The sequence below is a fragment of the Megalops cyprinoides genome, chromosome 6 (genome assembly GCF_013368585.1).
Source record: "Megalops cyprinoides isolate fMegCyp1 chromosome 6, fMegCyp1.pri, whole genome shotgun sequence".
Lineage (NCBI taxonomy): Eukaryota > Metazoa > Chordata > Actinopteri > Elopiformes > Megalopidae > Megalops > Megalops cyprinoides.
Genome location: NC_050588.1, coordinates 2,690,336 through 2,717,151, shown reverse-complemented (window position 1 = coordinate 2,717,151; position 26,816 = coordinate 2,690,336). Strand labels below are relative to the sequence as shown.

The following is a 26,816-nucleotide window of genomic DNA, read 5'->3' as shown; positions in this document are numbered from 1 at the left end:
TACTGTTCTGACAATGACAGCCCAAATTCGAACGCGTGATGCTCCAGGGTTTTAACCATGAGAAAATCGCATTACCATAGCCCTTTAACTTTAACCTTTAACTACGCGCAAGACAACCAGAAATAACCTCTTTGTCAATCTCCCTACATACAGCCTGAATTAAACGTGACTTGCATTCGGCAATGAGTTACGTGGATTTCGTTTTCTAGTCTCTATGGAGTCTGTAGACTACACCACCCTCTGATGAAACGTAGAGTGAAGAACTGCATTTTAACATAGCCTGCTCACAAAAATGTCACATTTTTTCAGAAAGCAGTCGTATGAATGGGAAGCCATAACTCTTCATGTTCAGATTGAAATCTGTAATTACTTAACTAGATAACTACAACTGTTGTCAAAAATATATGGAAGTAATTATGTATCGTAATCGGATCTATCTATTATAATCTATTCATATGACAGCATAAACAGTCCAGCACCACCTGCTGGAGCACAAATGTCCAAAAATTCGACATATATTTTAAAGCGATCGCCACAACTAAATTATATAAATGCCATATTATTTTCTACTTTCTTTGCCTCTTACAGCTGGGCGAAAATATAACTCGACCAATATAAAAAACGCATTATATCGCAAATCATAAATAAACAGCTTGAGATACTGGTCGTACAACAGTCCTTACAACAAAAGCACTGAAATGGTTTCATGCACGACACTGATGTGGTAGTGGACTACTGACCGACGGACGTTCGTAACCACATAGTAGCTTGCTGTCAGTAAGATAAAAAAACGACAATGAAGCTCATGACCCCCCGCAAACTTTTGGCGGCTGTTTGGGGGGTTGTGCGAACGTCCTTGCGTATGTTACGCGATGGGAGGACCTTCGAGGGGCGGGAGGAGACCGGGCTGGAGCAGCGGATTCGAGCAACCTGCTTGGGGGTGACGGACTTCGCTGCAGTGACACATCGGCGGAAAGTTGGTAGAAAGAGCTGCTGGGCAAGATGTCTGACGACGAGCAGCAAGAGCAGACGATCGCCGAGGACTTGGTGGTTACCAAGTACAAGATGGGGGGTGACATCGCCAACCGTAAGCGGACTGGTTGATTTCATTCGGGATGGTGTATTTGGGAGGAGGGTAATGTTGCCGCTATGCACCGCCGCACCTGCTACCAGCTTGTGCAGCCGTGGCCATGTGCCACTGCAAGCAAAGAGAGCGCGTAGCTGAACATGTAGGGAGAACATGCGGGGCCTAGTGGCTAGTCCCACGTGTGTCTCTGCCTGTGGTAACTTACTGGATGTCACATTAAAGTAGACAAGGCAGCTATTTAGCCGAGGACCTGTCTTTAAAAAATAACAGGTAGCTAATAAACAGTTGTGATCGGATGGTGAAGAAGCCATCAACTAACCAGCTATCTTACCACTGTACGTTTAGCTAGTAAGTTAGCTGTGGTAGCCGTAGCTATCTTAACACATAGTATGCAGTTGGTTGCCTCATTGAAACTTCATGGTGACTTCGAAAGCTACCACGATACGCTACCGTGTGGTACGTTGCCAACTTGATTGCACAAACAGGCAAATATCGTGAACCGTGTGTACATGCTATAGCTAAATTCGCAAATGAGCTAGTAAGCTTGCTTTTGCGGGTTGAGTCTAGTGAATCTTACGTCTTGGGGAAGATGTCCCGTTAATTTGGAAGCTGGAAACTCGACGATAAAGTAGCTTCCTAGGTTGTAGGTGAGTTTGATTAGTAAGAGATGCACACGTTTCACATAAGCATGTTACAGTTTGGGTAGCTAGCCAGGTTAATGGATGAAGGTTCCTAGATTTAGCTAGCTGGCTAAACATTCGATGTTTCTAAGCGCGGAGTAAAGAAAATGGTTCTCAGTTTTAAAAAGCTGGGTAGCCAAATGTAAAGATAATACTTTATATTAGCTCGTTTAAACGTTAGGTGGCTGCTTAACAAGTACCGGCCTCAAATGACAAAGTTTTTTTTTTTTTTTTTTTAAATTTATTTTTTTATTAAAACTACTGCGTTTCTGCCTCTTCTACATTAGTTAACTTAGCCTAAGTAGCTACGCGGCTTGTTCAATTCTGATCTGTTCCGCTAGCCACTTGCTGGCTGTTGCTAGCTATTCAATAGCTTGTTCAACAATGGCCTCTCAAAGTCGCTATTATGTTCATTATGTTTTCTAGTTAATAACTGGTTTTAGTTTTCCGCTGGCTAGCCAGTGAACCTTTCCTAGAACGCTTACAGGGCTCCCGAAGTCGTTCATGACGCCTTAGGCCAGGGGTGTCAAACTCAAATTCACAGTGGGCCAAAATGAAAAATTGGGACGAAGTCGCGGGCCAAACTCAATATTTATTGAAAAATTGACTGCAATTGTGCATGTTTTCCCTTCTCTCGAGATATGTAATGTTGAACCTTTTCATATGGAAACAAACTTTAGTTTTGCGTAAACATTGAATCTGGAACAGGCAAAGCTTAATATTATAAACACGAGAAATTAAATTTGAAATAAAACACACATCAGTGGTATTCGTTTCTTATTATGTCTCTCTCTATCTGTAGCCTTTCGATGTAAATCTTTTTTCACAGGCCAACAAGAAAACAACCAAAAAATAATAATTTCCTTCAATGAAAATGCAATCTTTCAACTATTAACAGTCCATGCCTTGGAGTAGAAAAAGTGCATAAAGACAACATTCATTCAAGCTCAGTTTGCTACACTCTGATTTACTCTGATGCACATTGGTTCAAGCCAGATACCTGGCATCTCTTCTTAGATGCAAGTGCATCAATGTCTGGGGTTAGGCTCTGAGCTGAGGAAATCCTCAGGATTGAGTGAAAGTGTTCATCAGTGAGACAACTCCTGAGTGGTGTTTTGTTCTTCATCAAAGAGAACAGTTGCTCACATAGATATGTGCTGCCGAACATAGAGAGCATTTGAGCAGCTTGGGCACGGAGTTGGGGCAGTGTGTCGGGGAGGAAACATGGAAACTGTGCAGCACCCACAGAGTCATACTTTGACTTGAGCGTGTCACTACACTGGAGTTCAATCAGCTCCATTTGGAGGTTGGTTGGTGCGCTTTCCACGTCAACCGCAAACGGATTACTGAGCAGTTCAAATCTGCATTTCTGGGCTTCAAAGTCGGCAAATCGCCGGGTAAACTCGGCGCTGAGTACGCAGAGTTTTTCAGCAAACTGTGCACTAGGCAACACGGCAGGAGAGATCTGCTCTCATGGTTTGGCAGCACAGAAAATGACCCAAGTTTCCTTGCAGCATCTGAGTCTCCCACAGGCACAACTTGGTTTTAAAAGCCCTCACCTCAGCGTACATGTCTGTGATGACGTGGCCCCGCCCCTGAAGCTGCAGGTTGAGCACATCGAGATGGCTCAGGATGTCACACAGAAATGCCAGCTCACACAAACCTTTTATCCCTGAGCTCTGTTGTCTTTCCCTTTGCTTTCCACAAACTGACAGATTTCCTCACGCAGCTCAAAACATCTGTCCAGTACTTTTCCTCGGCTTAGCCATCTCACATCTGTGTGATAGGGCACGTCAGTGTATTCCGAACCAAACTCCTCTAGAAAAGACTTGAACTGGCGGTGATTCAAACCTTTGGCTCTTATGAATTTAACTACTCGTGTTATGGTGCTCATAACATGTTCCATTTTCAGGGCTTTGCCACACAACGCTTCCTGGTGTATGATGCAGTGATGAACTGTAAGCTCACCTGCATGGTTCTCCCGCATCTTCTCCCGAATCCTGCCCACCAGTCCACTCTTTTGACTGCACATCGCGGGTGCACCATCTGTCGTCAGTCCCACAAGTTCATCCCAAGGCAGCCTCATTTCATTTACACATTTGGATACCTCTTCAAAGATTTCTTTTCCTGTGGTTGTGCCATGCATTGATTTTAATCCCAAAAGTTCCTCTGTAACGCACAGACTCGAGTCCACTCCACGGATGAAGATTGACAGCTGGGCAGTATCAGATGTGTCGCTGCTCTCATCCACAGCAAGGGAGTATGCGATAAAATCTTTTCCCTTTTCCATCAGCTGTTCGTGTAGATGGGTGGCGAGCTCACATGTACGCTCAGCCATGGTGTTTCTGCTCAGGCTCACATTTAAAAATGCTTGCTTTTTATCTGGGCACACTATGTCGCAAACTTTGACCATGCACTTTTTGACAAACTCTCCCTCATTAAAGGGCCGGGCTGATTTTGCTATCTCTGCTACCACAGTAAAACTAGCCTTTACAGCAGCCTCACTTTGTGATTTTGCTTTTGTGAACATAGTCTGCCATGAAGCCAGACTTTTTTTCATCTCCCCTACCTTCTGGAGCTTGTGCTTTACGTCCAGGCCCTTGTACTTGTCGTGGTGTTTCGTTTCATAGTGTCTTATTATGTTATATTCTTTCGTTACAGCCATGGTGGCTCTGCACACAAGACAAACAGGTCTGTCCTTTACATTCGTGAACAGATAATCAGCCTCCCACCTGTCTTGAAAGCTCCTGTTTTCCATCTTTCGTTTGGCCATTTTTGGGGAGGGGTGGATTAAGTTTGTCCGAGGTGACTGGTAGCATGGATGCTAATGATTGTCAACAGAAAAGGAGGGGGCGCTTGGCGGTCTCAACTGACGCGCCAACGCACTAACAAAACATTCTGGGATTTGTAGTATTAGTGGTGTATGCGCTATATACTGGCGGGCCAGCTCTAATACACATTTGATATGATCTCGCGGGCCAAATATAATTACATCTGGCCCGCGGGCCTGAGTTTGACACCTGTGCCCTAGGCATTGTAATTAGGTATCACACCATTTCTAGCAGACCGTGACCTCAGGGTTGTTCAGTTGAATCAAAATTCGTAGGTTCAGTGTAACATCGACTTGTTTTTACTTGAAGTAGTAGAGAGGCCACGGTGTAAAAAATAAAATATTATAGCTAATGTTAGGGATATTTTAGGTATAACAATTGCATAGCTGATGTATGTGCAAATTCTCATTATATATAAATGCCTATATTTTGCATATCATTGTGTCCTTTGTGCTGTTATGCTGAAATCAGGTAATGTATTGACCTTTCTGGTTTGTTTGGGTTCCTTACAACAATGATAGCATCATTGTGCATTTTGACCCTTTCTTCTTCTCTCACTGTTTCACCTCTCCCCACATTCATGAAATGTTCTGGTTTCTTTCTGACTGTGTCTGCTGTGCTCAGAGGCGTTGCGGGCTGTGGTGGAGGCGGCCAAGCCTGGCGTATCAGTGCTGTCTCTGTGTGAGCAGGGAGACTCCCTCATCATGGCAGAGACTGGCAAGATCTTCAAGAAGGAGAAAGAGATGAAGAAAGGTGAGGGGCAGGACAATGGAAGGATGGTGCTGTGGACATGGGGAGGGGCGTTCCTGTCAGTCTCATACCCCACAGATTTTGAAGCCTACCGCTTTCTTTTCCTTTTATAGGCATTGCGTTCCCCACCAGCGTCTCAGTCAATAATTGTGTGTGCCACTTCTCTCCCCTGAAGAGCGACCCTGACTACACACTAAAAGATGGAGACCTGGTCAAAATGTATGTAGCCTCTCTCTCTGCCTGTATTGAGTCACTGTGTGCTACCTGCCCCTTGATCTGCTTGGATGTCTTAGTAGATAAATGTGTCAGTTTCTCTGTGGTGTCATTTAATCATGTGCAGTCTCTCCTTTTTATGGTAACATCCTTTTGTCTGAAATTTCAGCTGGGTAGAGTTTGTGAGTGTGGCACAGTAGTATTTTTTCAAAGCTGTTATGGTAAGCTAATAAGTTAAGTGGGTCCAGACTGGCTGGCTGGGGAGTTTTATGCCTGCTGGCAAGAGATTATTTTAACTTTAGCTGGCAACTGACTTCTGTCCAAGAGGACATGTGCACATACTGTCTTACTGAGACTGAAGGGTTGTGTGTGACCGAGCCAGCAAGACATTTGCATTGGCCACATGCTGAGCTCTACAGCCTGAGTTTGAAATGTTTATTCAGGACATGTCATTTGCTGTTTGAGAATTTTTGAGATCCCACAGTGGCAGAACAATGATTTCAGTCTGCAGGGGGTGGTTATGGGTTGGTCTGTCAGGATTTCCTTGTCTTGCCCCTATCTGGCACCCCACGATGTGCCAAGTGCCTGCAAGTCGCCTGGTTGACGTTGGCATAGTGGTGCGTTGCAAGTGCAAACACTTGCCATTGGCTGTGCGCAAGTGTGACGGAGTGCCGTCACTACAGTTGAGTATGCGCTCTGGCTGCCATACCAACGGGCCTGGCTCTTTGGTGTCGCGGTCAAAGTTGCATGTTTGGTACCCCTTAGACCCGGGTTCGAGGCTGGGTGGGGTGACTGCTCTCGCCCTTCGCTACAGCAAGTATATGAGAAGATTGCACTTGTCTCACCTTGATGCTCTGATGTAAATTGGTAATTGTGTCTTTTTCTGTACAGTTGATTACTAAAATCCTGAGAAACCCACATGGGTTTTTCTTGAAGACCAACTAACACAGAGTCTTGTTTCCTTCATTTCTTTGTTGTAGAAGAACCAACCTCTGACCCCAAAATGGAAGCCTCTGTTTTTCATTTTAGGATGTTTCTCCTTAGCTCAGCATATATATGGATTGAGCACATTGATGCATTGCTGCTGTGTTGTCCAAACTGTCTCCTCTCATGGTCTGATCTCTCGTCCTCTGTTGGTCTGCAGTGATCTCGGCGTTCATGTTGACGGCTTTATTGCCAATGTGGCTCACAGCTTCGTTGTTGGAGCAACCAAGGTAGGGAGTGGCAGCTGCTCTCACAGAAAAAATGCTTATTAAGGGTCAGTGTTTTGCTCACGCTTATTGTTTTCCCCTGTTCTTCGCCTCTTGCCCATTTCTGCACCCCCCCCCCCCCCCCCCCCGGGCTCCCTGCGTCTGCAGGAGAACCCCATGACGGGCCGGAAAGCTGACGTCATCAAGGCGGCTCACCTGTGCGTGGAGGCTGCCCTGCGGCTTGTCAAACCTGGCAACCAGGTACAGCGGAGCGGAGAGGGAGGGCGAAAGGGTGCGGCAGTCGGGTGCGATTGATATGTCAACCTCAGTGGGCAGATCGTGCTGGGAGGTTTGGCTCTGATAGAAGCATGTTGCGTGCTCTGTTTGTGTGCTACTCTCCCCGCAGAACACACAGGTAACGAAGGCTTGGAACACGATTGCCCAGTCATTCAAATGCATGCCCATCGAGGGTGAGTAACCGCCATGCTCCCCATGTTCTGAAATATTCTGTTTGTGCTTGCACAATGAACATGTAACAGTACTTCAGCTAGTAAGCACACATTGCGTCTAAGTGAGAAAGCAGCTGAAGGCTAGTACAGTATAGACACATTCCATCTTAGTGAGAAAGCGGCTAAAAGCTAATGGGTGAAAAAACATTATTACTGAGAGCCTCATCTTGGGCCTCATGTTTCTAATCTTTAATAGCGCTCTTTCTTTTTTTTCAGGTATGCTTTCTCATCAGTTAAAGCAGCATGTTATTGATGGAGAGAAGACCATCATTCAGAACCCTACAGAGCAGCAGAAGTACGTACTCCTGACTGACACTGCTGGAATGGGACTTGGAGTGGGGTCCACTTTTGTGATTGGCTGACGTGCATGTCTGTCTACAGAAAGGACCACGAGACAGCGGAATTTGAGGTGCATGAGGTGTATGCAGTGGACGTGCTGATCAGCACTGGAGAAGGGAAAGTAAGCGTCTGCAAACACACACCACATTCTCCCTTTCGGTCTCACATCTTTGTACTGCTTCTCTCTGAAAGAGATGTGAGCCCTTCTCTTGCCCCTCCAGGCAAGGGATGCTGGCCAGAGGACCACTATCTATAAGCGGGACCCAAGCAAGCAGTACGGCCTGAAGATGAAGACTTCCCGCATCTTTTTCAGTGAAGTAGAGAGACGTTTTGACACCATGCCTTTCACTCTAAGGTATGGTCATATTTTGCAATGAGGTGTGTACACACAGCCCACTGACTGGACACACCTATATGTAAACACAAAGACGCATGTTAGACAGATGTAGGATATTGTATACCTAATATTAAACTGTTCCCTGTATTGTGAGAAATGTATCTTAATTTCTGTTTTGGTCACTCCAGGATCCGATATTAGTGTGTAAATATAGAAACCTCTTTTGACAGAAGACATGGGTATCCCTTAGGAGGTAGTACAAAGCAATCTGTCAGTTAAAAAAAGTGATTATCATTCCAAGATTCTAAACCCTCCCAAAGGCTTGACGGGGTTGTTTATTAGGAACAAACTGAAAACAGACAGTGAATATGGATGTCTCTCCCTCTGTCAAACAACTGTTACTGAATAAATGATATCTTGGGGTCCAAATGATCCCTTGACACCCTTCCATTTTTCAATATTATGAATCCCATTCCACCCCCCTGTGGTGTGCAGTAACAATCTCAGTGAATAAAATTTGAACTTTTGTGGAGATGAATATTAGATCCATAATTTAACAACATCAACACCTTAGCATTAACACCATTGTGACATCAGTCCCCCTAGTTAACTGTGAGCGGGTAGCAGGTGACCACATCCGTGTGGAAGCAGCTGATTTGTGATTGAAGAGGCCTGGGCAGAGCTGGATGTGTTTTTACGTACCCCAGCACACCATGTGTGTGGTCACACACACTTCCCCATGCAAATATCCTCCCCCATGTGTTCAGACAGTACTCTGTTGTAGTGACAAGTGCGGTGTCATCTTGCATGTGCTTGATTGGACAAAATGATACAGCATTGCTGAGGAATAAACTGTGAGTGTCTTTGAAGCATTACCTGAATGTGTGGTAATGTTTTTCATTGTCTCCTCTCTCTCTCTCCATCTGCTGTGGATTGGCACATGCTTCCTGGCACTGTCCCTCAGGGCCTTCGAGGATGAGGGCAAGGCGCGTCTAGGTGTGGTGGAGTGCGCCAAGCATGAGCTGCTGCAGCCCTTCAACGTGCTTCATGAGAAGGAAGGTGAGTCTGTGCATGTCCCTGTCCCCCTCTGTCGGGCAAGACGTGTCTGATTCACCACACGCAGCAAGGTCTGTAGGAAGCCATGTTTGCTGTGGCCTCAGGAGCTCCTCCTTCCACCCTTACCCCCGGGCACCCTCAGTCATGCAGCACAGCGCTGTATGAGAGCACTTCTCTCCAAAGCGGTCCCCACGTTCCCGAAGCAGCTCTCTCAAGTGGTCTGCATGGCAGATTATGCAGGCCTGGTGCCTTTTTTTATTGTTGTTGCTTTTTATTACTGGAGTGTCTTTGCGCATGGGCGCCTTACGCTATCTGGGTGGGATTTGCACCATATTTGCTTGAACCGCATGGTCCATTCTCAGCACTGACTCTGAGTATGTCCACTTGCTGCGTGCCTTTTGATGCTCTCTGTCCTCCCGGCTGCCTTTTCAGGGGAGTTTGTTGCCCAGTTCAAATTTACAGTGCTGCTGATGGCCAATGGCCCCCTGCGGATCACCAGCGGGCCTTTCAGTCCCGAGCTGTACAAGTCCGAACACGAGGTGCACGATCCAGAGCTCAAGGTGAGAGACAGGGGCCGTGTTTCCACAAGCTATGTTTTATGAATCTAAGCAGGTCGTATGCGAGACCTGTAAGAAATGCAAAAAAAGTTTGCCCTGAATGATAGGTTAAAAGAGTGGCTTTGGTGGGTACCTTTAGTATCCTTCAAACAGCAGTCTGTCAGTTGTAGCATGCTTTTTTGTAAAGGAGGGCTGGGATTGAGCAGCTTGGCTTAGCAGTAAGGAGCAGGGCCAGTAACTGAAAGGTTACTTGTTCTGGGGTACTGCTGTTGTACCCTTGGGAAAAGTGTTTAACCCAGAATTGCCTCAGTAACTATCCAGCTGTATAAATGGATAAAATTATTAACAGTATGGAATGTTCATTATTGCTCCTGCATAAAAACATCTGCTAAATGACTATTGTATGTAATGTGATGTTTAATGACGCAGTTTGACACACCCTCTCTCTTAGGCCCTGCTACAGAGCTCTGCCAGTCGCAAGACACAGAAGAAGAAGAAAAAGAAGGTAAGCGGTCTGCCGTTGCTCGACATTTCTGCATGTATGTGTACACGCGAGTCAAGTCAAGTCACTTTAATTTATATAGCACATTTAAAAACAACAGGAGTTGACCCAAAGTGCTTTCCAGTCAAGGCAGATGAATTACCAATACAAGTATACATGAATAAAAGGAATAAGGAGTACAAGTAAAAGCAGGATTAAGAGAAAACACACAAGAAAAAAAAACACAAGAGCAGAGGAAAAAAAACAGATAGAAAACAAAAACTTGATAAAAATAAATGAAGAGTGGACATGAACAAAAACCATGGGGCAAGCTCAGACTGAACTAAAAGCAAGAGAAAAAAGGTGGGTCTTAATATGGGATGGGAGACTATTCCAAAGCCTGGGGGCAGCAACAGAAAAAGCCCGTTCACCTTTGGTTTTGAGGCGTGAGTGGGGGACTGAGAGGAGTTGTTGTGAGGATGACCTAAGTCACTTGAGGGCAGAATATGGAATCAGCACATCAGTAATGTATTGTGGAACTAATCCATTGAGGGCTTTAAAAACAAATAGTAAAATTTTAATATCAATTCTGTATTTCACTGGTAACCAATGCAAGTCAGCCACAACAGGAGTGATGTGTTGTCTTTTCTTAGTTCTAGTTAAAAGTCTAGCAGTTGCATTTTGAACCAATTGTAGTCGATAAAGGGTGGAATGGGTCATCCCCATATACAGGGAATTACAGTAATCCAGCTGAGAGGTGATAAAAGCATGGATAACTGTTTCCAGGTCCTTATGAGATAAAAACTGCTTTAATTTGGCTATGGTTCTAAGTTGATAAAAGCTGCCCTTCATAACACTACTGACTTGTTTGTTAAAGTTCAAAGAAGTGTCCAGGAAGACACAAAGATTTTTAACTATATTGTGCAAATTTACAGATGGGACCAGGCACATTGCTTAGGCAAGTGACAGGGCTGACACATCTGGCTGTTTTAAATGTTTAAAAACCCCCCATTCACCTCCTGTCTCCGTCCCTTCCCTCCTCTCTAAGGCTTCCAAGAATGCGGAGAATGCCACAGGCCAACCGGCGGAGGAGACTGAAGCTACCGAATAGATGCCCTGAGTGCACTTAAACACACACACACATGCCCGCACGCACGCATGCACACACACACATCCCCTAAGAACAGAAACTTTAAAGATTAAATCCAGCCCCTCTGCAAAGCCTGTTTCCCAGTCCCCTTGTCCACCTTGCATTCCAAATTGAAACTGGACGCTAACTGGAAAGGGGTGTAATTGGAACATATCTCAATCCGTTTATGTAGCTGACAGAAATCTGTGACGCCTGGATCTTTCAGCTAATGTGAATTTCTCTAAATCTTCAGATTTCTCATTGTAAATTTGAATGAAATTGAGATGTGCCCACAGATTGCACTTGATTTTCCCCATGTAATGAAAGCAGTTGATCAAAATGGCATCAACATGGAAGTCCTTTGCAGTGGTATGTGCCTGATGAAACTTTACACCCTCAGAGAATGAGAAATTGGAACCCAAGACGTGCTTGCAACCTTTCAGAGATTTTGTATTGTACTTCACATTGTGCAGTACAATATTGTGCAATAAAATTCATATTGATTCAGTTGACCACATAATCCTGCAAAATACTGATTATCCCTACATATCTGAATAATTAATAACTAAGAATTTATTCTTCAAACTGGCAGTAGCCTGTTGGAACCATTTTAAACTAAGGAATGTAGTGTCTCTTATCGGAAGCTCAGGTGAGGGTAGAGGTTCAGGGGTTTTATCCAAAAGGTACTCGCAGAGGGTGAGCTTGAGGCAGTGTGCAGGTCAGACCCCTTTCCTGCCCCTGGAGGCAGAATGTAGCCCTTGGCCACATCCTCCCTGCAAGGGTGAGCCAGTGAACTACAGAGGGGTGTGTTTCACAAATGCCATCCCAGCCTGCCTCCGTCAAAGGCAGTCATATCTGTTTGACTTTACCTTCTAACAGTCTTGGGGAAATGTTTCTTTTTATGAATCTATCTGAATTTGGAGAGCTCCATGAATGCATTTTTGTAAAGGGATACCTCACTGTTCTGGTGCATCTCCCTCTGCAGTATGATTCTTAATAGGAACCCGTTGGTTTGGGCAGTACTCGTCCTCTCTTTGTTTACTTACTGAATTACACACACTTGCCCCCATCTTAAACTTGGGCTCACTACAGATTTCGAAAACTACTCCAAGTACTCCCTTGAGGAAGGAGACGGATGGACTTTGTTGCAATTTTTTGAAATGTCAAACTTTTTTCATTTCTGGTCAAAAACCCTGGTGGCAAGTCAGCAACCTGGCAACCAGGACGTGAAAGCAGCAGCATGCTTGCAACCTGTAGCTGTTTAAGGTGCAAACTTGCATTCGGGGCCATGCTGTGATTGGCAGAGGAAAATTAATTTGTTTCTCTGTACACAGATAAAAACAAAGGTAAGGAGACACCAAAGAGTTGAAGGTTGAAGTGGTGTGTCTTCATTTTGTATCTAAGGGTGTCATTATTGGACTTTTGGCTTATTCCATCAGTACTTTATTAAATGGAGTAAAAACCTGTTTTGAAGAGCACTGGGCATTGTGTTTGCACTCTGTTGTCTGACACAGACATACCAAACCTGCTTTTACCCTGCACTTAATGTCAAGAGAAATCTGGCTTTTTTGAGAGTGAGAACTAATGCTTCAGTCAGAGCACTGATGAGCACCCCTCCAAATACAAAATGGAATAAAAAAGTAGTAAAGCACACAATTTGAAGACCCTTTATGGTTTACAGATTTTCTTTATTGACTCCTGGACTTGCATTCAGTGGGTATCAAAGCTGCTGTTGTAAGCTCTAGATTTTCCTTGTACTGTAACCTGTAAGGCAAAAGATTATTTAATGTCCCTGTCAAAACAACATTGACATTTTTGTGAGGGGGGTTTTCCTATCTTGCAGTAGCTTCTAGCCCAGACACATTGTTTGGCAGAATATTTTTGGCTTGGAAATTGTGCAGAGGTTGGAGGAGGAAAACAGTATGCCCTTTGTTTTGTTAGTTTTTGTTCTTTGCTGAAAACAGAAAAATGAAATAAAGTTTATAATAACAAACTTGCATTGTGTTCATTAGTATTCACTTTATGGGCTACTTAACATTGTGAGTGGTAGAGCAACGCAGATGATAATTAGTCCAAATAAAGCTTAAAATGGTTAGAAGTGTAGAATATGTTCTACACAAGGGCAGCCTGAGCTGTATGCAAAGGTAAATTTGCCCTGAAGATTACTTGCAACACAAGATGTAAATTGGTAGCCTGGTATAAATTTCAACTTGCCTTAAGGTATGTGCAGATAACTTGTCTATCTCTGGAAAATCCTGAATCATGACAGCTTTAGCAAGCATGCCAAGCCCAATTATTCTTGATAAAACGTTTCACTCACTGAATTAAAGTGTAACTTTGCTGGATCACAAAAGATGCGTTATAGCCAGTTGAGTAGCAATCAAGACTGTGAAAGTCCTCTCTGATTAGTAGAAGTAAGCTAATTAATGTAATGTTGACTAACAGGGATGGAAGATTATTTCATTGCTTTTTTTTTTTTTTTTTGAGGCAATCTGGTTTTAATGAACCATGTTCGACGTTTTTGTGTTTTCACTCACTGATAGTGCTGATAGGGCAATTCTCCGCCTTGTTAAAACTTTGATTACAGCTCTGTGGCATTCACCATGGCCCCTCAGTGACCCGTGGGCTTGTGACTAGCTTCTAAAATGATTAGTTTCACAGCGAGTGCGTAACCGCTGCAAACGGCAAAATACTATATGTTCTTTATTGCCTGGTGTCAACATGTTTCTATGGAAAACCGGGTGGTTCTTTTGTTTTTTTTAGATCAGCGACGATTGGGATGCAATTTAATATTGTTATATTGAGTGATTGAGTGACACTGTCATTTGATTTCACACTAAACATCCAGCATAAAAAGCAGCGTCACCAACGTGCATATACGTAGGCAGGGAGTTGCAAGCTAGCGCATTTGAACGACGCTACAGCGACTTCTATATGTTCCGTTCAATAAAGACCGCATTAATTTTGTGCATCTGACCATCTGGCTCGCAAATTCACGGTACTTTAAAGTTAGACAGCTACAGTGTTTCCGGTGATACAACGTCCAACAATCCCAGGTAGACCTTCGATGTGGTCGTGTCGTATCTTTAGCGCTGTTCTGCTCCATTGTTACATCACACCTGATGTCATTGGATATGGTGATGGAGCATCGAATTGAGAGAACATCTGTTAGTCTTACTCCGTCTGCCTGTCGGACTAGTTTTTGCAACCATGAATTTCACGAGTTAGTTTAGTTAGATGTGGTAAGCATAAATGTATTTCACTTGTAGTTTAATAAATCTGAACTCCTGTAGCTTTTGGTGTTATATTTATTGAGGCTATATAGTAATGTAACTGTTATTGTTGCTACTTCCTTGGCAGACGTAAACAGAACTGAGATTTTCTTTCCAGGAGCAAGGAGTTCGTCTTTTCTGCCTTTTATACTTGTTAGCTCAGTCATCATTTGAAGTAAATCTCATAAATGATGTAATATACAATAAAGTTTTCCTTTTGAAAAAGCAGTGCCTCTGCAGATGTTATGTGCCACTAAATACCACAAAGACCAGGTGACCATTTGCTCAGGTAATTATCATAGTCATTCACATGGATTATTTGAATTATGTGTTGCTTCAGAAATGCTACATGTGAATATACCATTCAGGATTTGTCTGTCTTTCTGTCCAAAATAATAATAATAAATTATACATTATACACTATAAATGTTAGGTTCATTTACATTTACAATAGACTGTTTAGCAGATTATCTTATCTAATGTAGCTTACAATACAATTGTAATAGGTGACAATTACATGCCTCATGTACACTACTATATTAAAGGCCTTATACACTATAAGTAAAAGAGAAGGTGAAATAAAAAAACTGCCTCTATGACTGATATCTTATTCAATTTCAACAGAAAAGCAGCAATGGAGAAGAAGATCATTAAGGACAAAGAAGACTTTATCAAATGGCAGAGGATGGTAAGTCCACTGTTGTTTTTCCATTCAAATATGACCTGAAATATCACACAAGTTACATTATTATCATTATCTTGCCATGTTGTCAGTCACCTCACATTTGAACTCACATTTGAACCATACTGTTATGGATTCCTCTCTCCATGTGACTCCGTTCTGCAACACAGAATGGTGCAGGTATAAATAATTTGAAAAAGGCGGGCCCTGGTCCTGGCCCTGGCCACCTTAGCCGTTTTGCTAATAGATGGTTACAGTAACTCTAATCCATTTGCAAGATCTCTCCTGCCATCTCTGTCATTTTCCTCCCTGCTCCCCCATTCTCTTGCCTCTCTCCCTGTAGAAGCGTGACCTGAGTGCTAGCGCCCTGTCCCAGGCCCGAATGCCGGTGAGGCTAACGAAGTCGATGCTGCATTGCGCAAAGCTGCACCCACTGGCACAAGGCCTGCAGCCTAACACTACAAAACATGTGATGGAGTGTGGGCACCAGATCCACCAGGTGAGATCAAAATTGAAGCTTCATAGTATGTCAGACTGTATGATCATGCTAGCTGAACCTGGTCCTTACAGCAGGTGAATCATACCTTAAGTCTGCCCCTAGTCCCCACTTGCAGGTGAGAGAGGCGAGAGTTCACATTTAATGCTGCCGCTGAGTTGAATGACCCTGACTCTACAAAGGTACTCTAAATGAGGTTATTGATGGTTGACAGTATTTAGTGAATCTTTACGTTAATCTTTAAACATTTCCAAAGGCAGAGGCATGCTGGAATTGGACTGATCTTCTATAGCAGGAGTTATAGCCTACAAGTGGAATGGGACCCAAGCCTTGAGGTTTGGGTCCTTTTCCACTTGCACTGTGCTGAGTAATTCCACCTGCTTGCTCTTGGTGTCCCTCCACAGCCACTGCAGCACATTGCACTAGGAAGCAGGAGGCAGACCCCCTGTTGCACTGAGCTAGGGAAAAAGGATTCAAACTCCTTTCTCACTGTACTGAACCATACTTAACTAAGGAATAGGATACACCGCCCCCACCCCACAACTGGGGAATAAGATACAGTGCCTCCTGTCATCAGTTCACTGAATCTGGGAACATGATGGAAACTACTCTCCCACTGACCTGAAATTTACTAAATCTGGGTACAGAATACAACCCCTCACTCCCCTGCCCTGAACTAGGGGAACAGGATATAGACAGACTAACTCTATTAGATAGTCATACTTGTCGTCTATCTGGTGTTTTCATCTATCTTGCATCTTATCCCTCTTCTGTCCCTGCAGCAGCTTGACACGGGCATGGGTAGCATGCAGGTGTCAATCAGGCAGGTAACAGAAATACCGGGTAATTTTAAGCTCCACCCTCTGGAGAACACTGTCCCGCCCGACACTGAGAAGAAGGATTTAGAGAGCAGCGACAAGACAGACCAGGTAAGACCAGTGTATCAGTCATATAGGCCCTTTAAACATACCCAGGCTCATAGAAACCTCACAGTAAGCATGATAACAGGATTATTTTCAAGGATTTGGGAAAATGTTTTGTTTTTGAAAAAATGTTTTTGAAGGTATCAATTCATGGTAGTGTGTTCAGTTTTTTTAATATATATTTTGCCATTTTTCAATATTTCTATTTTTGCTATTGGTAGACTACTAGAAAATAGGCCTGCACAGCAACTCCCCCTAGTCAGCAGCAGGAGGTGGGAGAGGCAGTTTTTCAATGTTGCCATTGAGTCTATTCTGAGTTACTATTGGATATATTTTTAATAAGAGCCATTGACAGCAGGAAAGATTCTTTACATAAAATACTCTTTCAAAGGGCAGAGACATGCTGGAGCTGGTCTAATCTTTTAACTGCATGTTAAAGCCTCCATTTAGCCCATACCTCCCGCTTCACTCTCGGTGTGCTGGTTAATTCTGCATACTGCATTGGGTGTCCTTCCATAGCTGTCTTGATGCACTGCAGTAGAGAACTGTGGCTACAGTGCAGAAACATCCAGACTTTGAAGTCCTTTGCTATTTCACAAAGGCATTTAGGGCATCTGCCATTACTGAACAAGTGATCCTAACTCGATTGTCTTAGCTTGAATTCCAAAGGTTATGTGGGATATTGTATGTTAGGTAAGATAGAAGGGGTACGATAAGATAGAGTACCAACATCATAATGGACATGTGGTTGTATAATTCAGGAAAAAAGTCCTATAGGGTATATGTGATAAATTATATTCTATAATATTAATAATAATATTCTAATATTCTTCAATTCTATACCCTTTTTGTTGTTGTTGTTGTTGTTGTTGTTCTTGTTCTTCTTCTTCTTCTGATTCTACTTCTTCATCCTGTAGAAGACTAAAAAAGATGTTGGCACCATGACTCATGTGCATATACCAGTCAGGCAGGTGTTGGCCATGTTAAGCAATCCAAAGCTCTACCCCTCAAAGTACAGTGTACTGCCCAGCATTGTCAAGAAGGTGGTGGACAGCAGCTTTCAGACAAACCAGGCGAGAGTTAATGTCTCACTTCACAGTTTGCAATACTGTCGGTGTTTCAGGCCAGTAGTGAATCTGTTTACACCCATCTTATACAGTACCTCCCATTTAAACCTACCTAATGGCAATAGCAACAAGCTCTGGTCTTTACTCTGATTACAGTGTCAGTAGGACAGAGGAAGTAGTATGGTGGCTTACCTCTTAACCCTTTAACCACATTGACAGAAAGAGCAGTTGAAGGGCAGCACACCCTTAAGGCCCTCAGAGGACAATGTGAAGACTGTCTTTAGCAAGTCAATGAAGAAGATGGGCTGTAAGAGCCTAACACTGCCCATGTCACCCGCAGGTATAGTGGGGGAACAGGTTGTCTATGTCGCCTGCAGGTATAGTGGGGGAACAGGCTGTCTATGTCGCCTGCAGGTATAGTGGGCGAAGAAGCTGCCTTTGTCAAGGGCAGGTGTAGTGAAGGAAGAGTTCCATTGTTTGTGGGGTGTTAGTGTGTATGTCACAAGAGAACAGTAAGTACAGAAGTAAGAGTAGCAGATATCCACAGGAACTTGGTTTTCTGACTGTCAGTACACATCTGTGGGGTCCAACACCACAGTGCCTTTCTAATGTGACCCATGTGTGAGCTGTGACTAAACCTCATTAGTTACATGAAGGTTACAGTCAAAGTCAGGTGTGATGGAAATGAGTGTTCATTTGAGGAAATTCCACTGATATTGTGTTTTACCTGTGCCCCCCCCCCCCACCACCACCACCACACACACACACACACACACACACACACACACTCCCACTGCAGAGGCTCTGAAGGACTTCCAGGACCACCTGACGAACTTTGAGCAGAAAGAGATCCTGAACTTCCCAGAGATCTGGTTCCTGGGCCCGCGTGCTGAGAAGATAAAGGGATCCCATGAGATATTTGAGAACTCTGAGGACAACAACTCCAACTATGATGTGAATGGCGTGTACACCATGGTAATGTCTATGAAGAGGAGCATAACCACTCCTCTCAGACATTGTATTTGACTTGTTTGAGTTTTGTAACTTAACCTGTTTCACTTCAGCAAATATTCATCTTATGTACAACGGTAAATGGGTAAAATGTATAAACATAAACCACGCATGCTGTTGTTAAAGTAGTGGATGTGACACTGAACCCACACATTAAACAGTAGTGAAACAGTTTAAATTCTTAGCATACAATGGAGACACTGTAAATAAGATGGATGGATTAACCCTTTAATCACTGCCTTTGGCCAGCTTCTATTGTCACATGGCCTGGTGTTGGCCACGGTAAGCAGGAAGATATCATCATGTTGACGTCAGTATTATGAAAATGCAGCACACCTTTCATATGTTTCTGTGTGTTTGTGTTAAAAATCAGCTTTCACTGGATAAACATGTTCATGGGCTGATCATCAGATAGTTGTAATAATGCTGCACCAATGCCCTTCCCCCTGACCAGGTCCTGCATGATCATATTGCCTACCGCTATGAGGTGCTGGAGAAGCTTGGGCAGGGATCCTTTGGCCTCGTCCTCAAATGTCTTGATCACAAGACCAAGGAGCTGGTAGCCGTGAAGGTCATTCACAACATTAAGAGGTAATGAGGGTGTCCTCTCCACTTTAGCTCAGACAGGCTAGAAGAAGGTGGGAATCTTGAGGGAGACAGTGAGTCAGAAGGCTGGAGGAATGTAATGGGGAGAAAGGTATGGTGTGGTGGAATGTAAGAACCAAGGTTCTCAGGAAGACTGAACCTAGGAAACTGAAATTATAATGTTTCTCCTGGAAGTAGTAGAAGACTCTACTGGGACTACTTGCATTGCCCATGTTTGCTTAGAGTAACTAAGGGCCTTGGAGCTGAGTACAAACGGGAAACAAAAACAAGAAAGAGTGTTTATGTGTATAGTGGCAAAAATATTTTCAACTGATTTTGAAGCATTAGATGAACATGCAAGTCACGGAACAGAGTTATATAATCCTAAAATGTATGAGTTGTCAATGTAATTTGTGATGAAGTCAATTGTTAGGTTCAAGCCTGGAGATTGATAAAAACCCCGTTTTGGTCTCAGTCATATGTGTAACACCTGTTGTTGATTCTGTCTAGTACATTAGTTCATGGTTATGAAAGACAATACTGTGAACTGCTGGTTTTATTCAGTTGTTAGTAGATCTGTCAGGCCGTTGATTAGGATGTGTTTGTGAGGTGAGGCTTCCTGTTGTTTTTGTGTGATACTGCAGTGCCAAACACATGGCTCTGAAGGAACTGGAGATCCTGGATGTGATCCGGAGGGAAGACCAAGAGAACCAATATAATGTCATTCATATGAAGGAGCACATGTATTTCCGAAACCACATCTGCATTGTCTTTGAGCTCCAGGGGTGAGTGATGTCTCTGGTCCATAATCCTGTGAAAAGTTCCTGGACCAGTATAAAATCAGCTCTCTGGTCCATAATCCTCTGAAGAGCTCGGTGACCAACATAAGATCAGCTTTGTGGTCCATAATTTTATGAAGTGCTCTTGTGATGGCCTTTTTTTTCAGAGGGTCCTCAAAACTGCAGCCCACATAACACACTGTTCTGCTTTTCAAACTTTTCAAAGATGTTTTGAGCATATAGTACATTCGTGTCACAGTCTTGAGTGAAAGAAGGCTCCTGTATGTAAGATAAAATTTGGCTTTTAACAGTAAACCATCTGTAATCAGGTTCATGTCTTACACCTGAAGCTTTTGTATACACAGTATATTTGCCAAATTACTGTGAGATTTTGAAACACCATGAAAATTTAAAAGTTCTTCAGGTCTAGATAGAATTTATGCCAAATTGATGTAAAACTTTTAAATCTGGAGGTCTTCAAACTATAAGGCAAGGCACTATCTCGTTCAAAGAGGTTGAAAAACAAATTAATTGATTAATGCACTGATTAGGGCCATGCTGAGGAATGGGATGAAAGCTACAGTTATACTCAGTGTTAGGTTATACTACCCCATTGACTCCTGGCTGCTGCAGTTTTAGGAGGTAGCATGATGCCTGAATGCCTGTTTCTAAAGTGCCAGCAGAAAGAACGTTGTATCTGATAGTCTACAACTTCACAGAGAGTTTCTGTCAGGCACAATCAAAATGCTTTTAAGCATTGACTCAAGGCAGTCTGTTTGTAGCCAATAAAAGCCCATCTGGGGGCTTTTATGAAGAGGCAAACATTTTGGTGGATGCTGCCCTCTACAAGATAGCTGAAACATTGTCAGTTGTGTAATAATCTTACATGTCAATCATGTTGGGTACCAGAACGAGACAGAAATTTTCTCCTCTATACAGAATGGACCTGTTCAAGCTCATCAAGAAGAACAACTTCCATGGTTTCAGCTTGTCCCAGACCCACCACTATGCTACTTCCCTGGTCACCACTCTACAGATGCTGCACAGGCATAAGATCATTCACTGCGACCTCAAGCCGGTAGACTGTTTGTTAAATAGAGTGGAGCAGTGATAACTCTTTAGTTTACAGAATTTTAGGTAGACATACATAATGTTTTATTAATCACTGCCTTCATGAAATTACTAATTATGCATTGTATTTAAAAAAGTGTTGAATACAATAATGTCCTTACATGAGATTTTCCTTTTCCTAAAAGGAGAATATCCTCCTGCCCAAGAAAGGACACAGGAACATCAAGGTAGCTGACTTTGGATGCAGCTTCTATGAGTACCAGAAAGGTAAGTAAGCGCCTTCATTCCTGTTAGGGGGCGTGGTTTGGGCAATCCATCCTGGCTGAACGAGAAGTGGTGAAACCTCAGGTTTGTTTTTCTCACACAGTCACATACTCTCTCACTCTCTCCCTTTCTCTCTTGCTTGTTCTCTCACTCTCTCTGACTTTGGTACTTGTTGGCAGGGTACTCTTATGTCCAGACACGGTTCTATCGCGCCCCAGAAGTGATTCTGGGTCTTCCCTTCGGCACAGCTGTTGACATGTGGAGTCTGGGCTGCATCCTGGCTGAGCTCTACACCGGTATCCCCCTCTTCTCTGGAACCAGTGAGGCAGACCAGCTGGCTTGCTTCATGGAGGTACCATGTAAAGATTACCAGGGGCTGTTATTGAAACGTTATTGAATTGTTATCAATGGTTGTTATCAAACTCTAGCGCAAAATGAATTTGAAGTATTCTAGTGAAAGCCAACATTTGAAAATGAATCCGAAACAAATGTGTTTGTTTAAACATACCAAGTACACATAGCCAAAGGCCCTAACAATACATAAGTGGTTTGACGCCTCCACTTGCTGCCTCTCATTTTGTCATAGACCCATCTAAGTTGCTGTTCACAGCACTGGGCTATGTTGCCCTAGCCTTGTAGAATTACACAGTGTCCTACTTTTTAAGGTCCTGGGAATGCCCCCGGAAGAGATTGTCCAGGCAGCACCGAGAAAGAAGATTTTTTTTGGTAAGCACAAACACAGGCACAAAGACAGCAGACAGTTGGTTTCTGTGCATCTTTGATAGATTTAATATACAGTGTAAACACTATATAAATATACAGTATCCTCACTAAGGTTCACACTTTGTAGCTAACCTTTGTGATCATTTTTTATGTGATATGTATCATCATTTATGGACATACAGTAAAAGGCTTAAATGTATAATAAATATCAGTAACAAGTGTCATATTTAGATAAGGAAGATCGTTCTCATCTGCATCATGCTGACCACCCCTACCATGGAGCCTCTTCATGTATGCTTTCACGCACTGTTATGCATCACAACAAACTGTTATGCACAGGGGTGTAGTGGGCATTGGACACGGGGGAACACCATTCCCCCACTTCTTTGAGCATGATTTTATTTTGATTTAATTTTTTGTTTTTTTACAATTTTTATTTTTTAAATTTTTTTGCAATTTTAATATTAAAACAGCGTTATTGCCAATGGCAAACCTCTCCGATAATGTCATCTTACATAAAAAAGCCCCCCCCCCCCCCCCCCCCCAAAAAAATGATGTTACAGGATGATCGTCATCATCACGCTGTGACACACTACTAGCCCGTGTATGTGGGGAAAAAAAAAATTCAAAAACTAACAACAATAGGCTATTGCTGCAGCTCGTCCTTGCTCCTCGTTAACCTGAAAGTGTGGTAAAAATGGCAAGTCGCCAGAAAAATATAGATTTTTATTTTCGTGTTCTACTTTTGTGTGTGTGTGCGCACGGCATTCTATGTGATGACGTCATTAAAATAGTGTTCATCCACTAAACAAATCCCCACTACACCAGTGGTTATGCAGGCACTTTGTGATAAGTATTGAAATTTAATTTGTCAGTTGATGGATGGCAATTATTTTGGGACAGATACTGAGGACCAGCCTAGAAATAACACAAGGAGGCAGTCCAACTCCAGGGACCTGGCCAGCGTGCTGAGGAGCGGGGATATGCTGTTTCTGGACTTTGTAAGGCGCTGTCTCATGTACGTGTCCCACCCATTGACCCTGGTCACACTGCAGACAGACTGTGCCATTCCACTGGAATCCACTGCCAGACCAACGTGGCTGTCTATGGCCCGCTGCTGCCTAAACACTGTGTATCTGTGCTGTACAGGTGGGACCCTGCAGTGCGCATGACTGCAGATGAGGCCATGCAGCATGAATGGATTCAGAAACCACTAGGAACGCTGTGATAGCGAGAGGGGTACATTAGGAAGCAGGCGTAGATGCTGACCCAGGAGCAGCTGCAGTGCCAGGCCCATCATCGTTATAGTTGCTTGTGCGGGGAGATCCACCAGGGAAGGAGTCAGACTGTCCGGGCAGGCGACAGTCCTACTCTCCAATCCAAAATCCAACCTCCAGAGCATGGTGTCCTGCCAAACATTTACGAGAATGTGGTGGAGAGCAGCCACTTTCTGCACCAGGTGAAAGAAATTTTTTTTCCAGGCCAATGCTGACTTTATTTACACACATTTTATACAGTCCCACCCATGTGAACATGCTTAATAGCCCTTGCAACAAGCTCTAGTCATTACTTGGGCAGTGACAGTCAGAGGAGGAAGTGAAATAATTGACAGAGCAGCCAAAGGACAGCCCACCTTTAGGCCCCTCTGAGAACTGAGATTGTTTCCAGCAAGTCAGAGAGGAGGAGCCTAATGCTGCCCTTTTCACCTGCAGGTACAGTAAGCCAACAAAGGAGCTGGTGGCTGGTGGACAGCAAAGGAGCTGGTGGCCATCTGAGACCATGAGCATATAGCTTATAACAGGATAGTGTATATAGCAGTGAGGTCAGAAATGACCCAGTGGCCATGTTACAAACTTGCCATTCTTCCCAGATGCACCTTTACAGGTTTTTGTCAAACTTGTATGTGTCTCTTCTATAGGGCATCTCGTGTTGTATTGTGTTTAACCTTACTACTGGAGTTTTTGTGTGCAAATCAAACAGCCAGTGTATGGCTCTGACAGGGCTGGTGTAACAGTTGCTAGTACTTTCAGTCAAACCCCCCCCCCCCCACGTACAACATGCCTGGGCAGCTGTGAAGTGCTCACATAATTGTGTTCAAGAAGGCTTCCATGCGAATAATATGACTTACAAGAGAGTAGCGAGGGGTGCTTGCATTGACGTGTTGCCTTTCATTTTCAGGACTGAAAAGCCGGGACACACTTCAGCTCCGAAGAAGATATCATGTGACACCAAAATGTCAGCTCTCTTTCTTATCTGTTCCACTGTTACCTGTGTTCCCATCTTGAATAAATTCCCTGAGCATGCTTTTGTAAACAGTAAACAAACTGTTGTCATCTGCCTGTTGTATTCATGACCATTTACTGCCCATCTGAACAAAGTTCAGAATTTCTCTGTGAATTTGCTGTTTTTTGTTGGTTCAGCTAATTGTGACAAGGTTATTTTGGTAGATGATTTCACCTGACATGCGGACAACTCAGATACTCATATAAGGCCAAGGATTTTTTAAACCTATCACAAGCTTTTGACTTTAGTCAGGGGTCAACACATGACAAAGGCCATACTTTAGAACTGGGTTAGGCTGTCAAACATGTTATTTAAGATCTTGCTGTTTCAGATCACTCTTGCAGTCTTTAAGATCATCTTGCCAACAACATATAGTAATGTAGTGTAGATGAAGTAGCCAATAGATTTATCAGCCTGAAAAATGACAACTCCCCTTGATATTGTACACCTAGAAAAAATACAAAGCTGAGGAAAACTGTCACAAAACTGTGAACGGGGGCCAAATAAATTCATTATGATTTCCTGAAGGAACAACTGGAAAACTACAGCTGAGCCAGAAAGCCTGCAGGACATGTTTAATTTTTAAGTGTTATTGAAAATAATAATATAAAAAATTCTAAAGTGCTTTTTATTGACTACTTGATAAATACAGTTTCAGTTGCAATTTTGGTAGTCTTTTTCTTATCCAAATGCAAACAGCTTTTAACATACTTTCAAGATATAAGAAGATAAATTTATGCCAAACTGAACCAAAATTTGAACATAGATGCGAATCTGCTGTGTAAGTCTGTCATGAATTCTCATGAATTTCCCAGATTAATGTACAAACATTAAGTACTTCTACCTGCTTATTTGGTCCCATTCACATCATGGCCATAACCAGCTGCTCTAATTTCACCTGTTGTTCTCTCACCGGGGAAATTTCCTTGATTGTCATTGTGAAACATTTGCTGATGAAAAATAACTTTGAAGGTTTTTGTGCAGTCTTAGACCTGGAGCAAATGTCTGGTTTAAGGAATAAAATTCTTGAAAAAGTGGCATTTAAACTGCTTAATGATTTTCTCGGCAGAAGTATAATTTTTGAAAACTTTTGGAGAATGAAATCAGGATTTCTTTACATGATATTACATGAAGGGTTCTTGGCCCCTTTTTCTTCTCTGTATCTTTTTCTATTAGCCAGAATCATTTGCAAGGCCAGTGTCATCTTCCATGGCTGCATTGATGACATACAAGTGTTTAAATCTGTATTACCTGATGATAATAGTGTTATCAATCTTTCAGTATTATGTCTGGCAGATATAAAAACTGGTGTCTTGTTATTTCCTCCATCTACACCAAAAAAACAGGTTCTAATTGCTGAGCTTGAACTTCCAGTCCCATATTAAAAGTATAACAAACATAACCTTTCTTCATCTGAGGAACTTTAGCAAACACCAGCTCTGTCTGATAATGGAAGACTAATGTATGCATTCATTTCATAGAGATTAAAAACCATTTTAACTTGTTCAAAATAGTGCGCTAAGACTATTGATATTAACCAAGATGAAAGCTGACATCACCCTGTCTTTTGCATGTGTTTTCGAATTGTAGCTAAATTACTTTATGTATTTGTAAAGCACAAAATGGTAATGCACCCAAATGCATAACTGAATTTCTAACAGAGCACCAAACCTTATCTGCTAAAGCTAGCATTCTTCAAATATAGGCCTTTTTTGCCTTTATCCTCCAGAGTATATGGAAACCACAACATTTCAGACACTTTCCATTAATTTACTGCTCTTAAAATATAGTGAGAAATTGCCTTTACAAGAAACACTGCACTTCAAGCTGTAATTCACAGATGAGTTGTGCTTAAAACTTGACACTGTGAATGTCTCTGATGGCTTCCTTACTTTTCCCTCTCATCTGCACTCCTGATGCCCAGCTGAGAGTGTGTTCCTCCCTATGGAGAGATGCTGTGCAGATCACCAAGGACAGACCTGGTAAAAGATCATGACCAGTGAAAGGACCTGAATTTAGACCTCCTGGTTTTGGCTTTCTCTGGACCACCCACTCAGACTCTCTGAACACCAATAGAGTCTATGCAGTCTCTTTTATCTCTCTATGGTGGACTGTCACTGACACAAGACAGGTACAGTATATGTAACATCCTTTCTTAAATATTTCCGGGAGTTTATCTCAGTTGCTCTTTGCAGGGGGTCAGAGGATAGTTTTTTTTTTTTTTTTTTGCTCTCTTTTCATTCCTTGCTACAGAGAAGTGTTCACTCACAATCTGCTTGTTTCTCAATTTTGGAAAAGTGATCCTGAAATTATTTGTTTTTTGGATGATATTTGTTACCTTAATTTCCAATACAGGGATCTTAAATGTCTTGTCTTGTTTTCTGTTAATGTTTATATTTTCCATGGTTATGACTATTTGTTTATATATTTCTTCATATATTTATTTTCATTTTTTTCATGTTCACTTGTGCAGTGAAGCTGTATATGCAGCAGTGTGGAAC

General features: G+C 42.8%; 2 protein-coding genes across 2 annotated transcripts; both read left to right on the top strand.

Moving 5' to 3' along the window:
* The first annotated feature begins 924 nt into the window (after nt 1–924).
* Nucleotides 925–13,081, top strand: LOC118779294 (proliferation-associated protein 2G4-like). The gene is made up of 13 exons (XM_036531334.1): nt 925–1,087; nt 5,223–5,351; nt 5,462–5,567; nt 6,706–6,775; nt 6,920–7,012; nt 7,158–7,221; nt 7,477–7,555; nt 7,642–7,720; nt 7,821–7,954; nt 8,901–8,995; nt 9,425–9,552; nt 10,001–10,054; nt 11,079–13,081. The coding sequence occupies exons 1-13, from the start codon at nt 1,003–1,005 to the stop codon at nt 11,139–11,141; spliced, it is 1,179 nt and encodes a 392-aa protein (XP_036387227.1). The 5' UTR covers nt 925–1,002; the 3' UTR covers nt 11,142–13,081.
* Nucleotides 13,082–17,512: 4,431 nt separating this feature from the next.
* On the top strand, nt 17,513–23,260 carry LOC118778870 (dual specificity tyrosine-phosphorylation-regulated kinase 4-like). The gene is made up of 11 exons (XM_036530650.1): nt 17,513–17,605; nt 17,819–17,939; nt 18,399–18,574; nt 19,065–19,201; nt 19,840–19,980; nt 20,914–21,052; nt 21,231–21,312; nt 21,489–21,661; nt 21,975–22,035; nt 22,936–23,050; nt 23,182–23,260. The coding sequence occupies exons 1-11, from the start codon at nt 17,513–17,515 to the stop codon at nt 23,258–23,260; spliced, it is 1,317 nt and encodes a 438-aa protein (XP_036386543.1).
* Nucleotides 23,261–26,816: the final 3,556 nt, after the last annotated feature.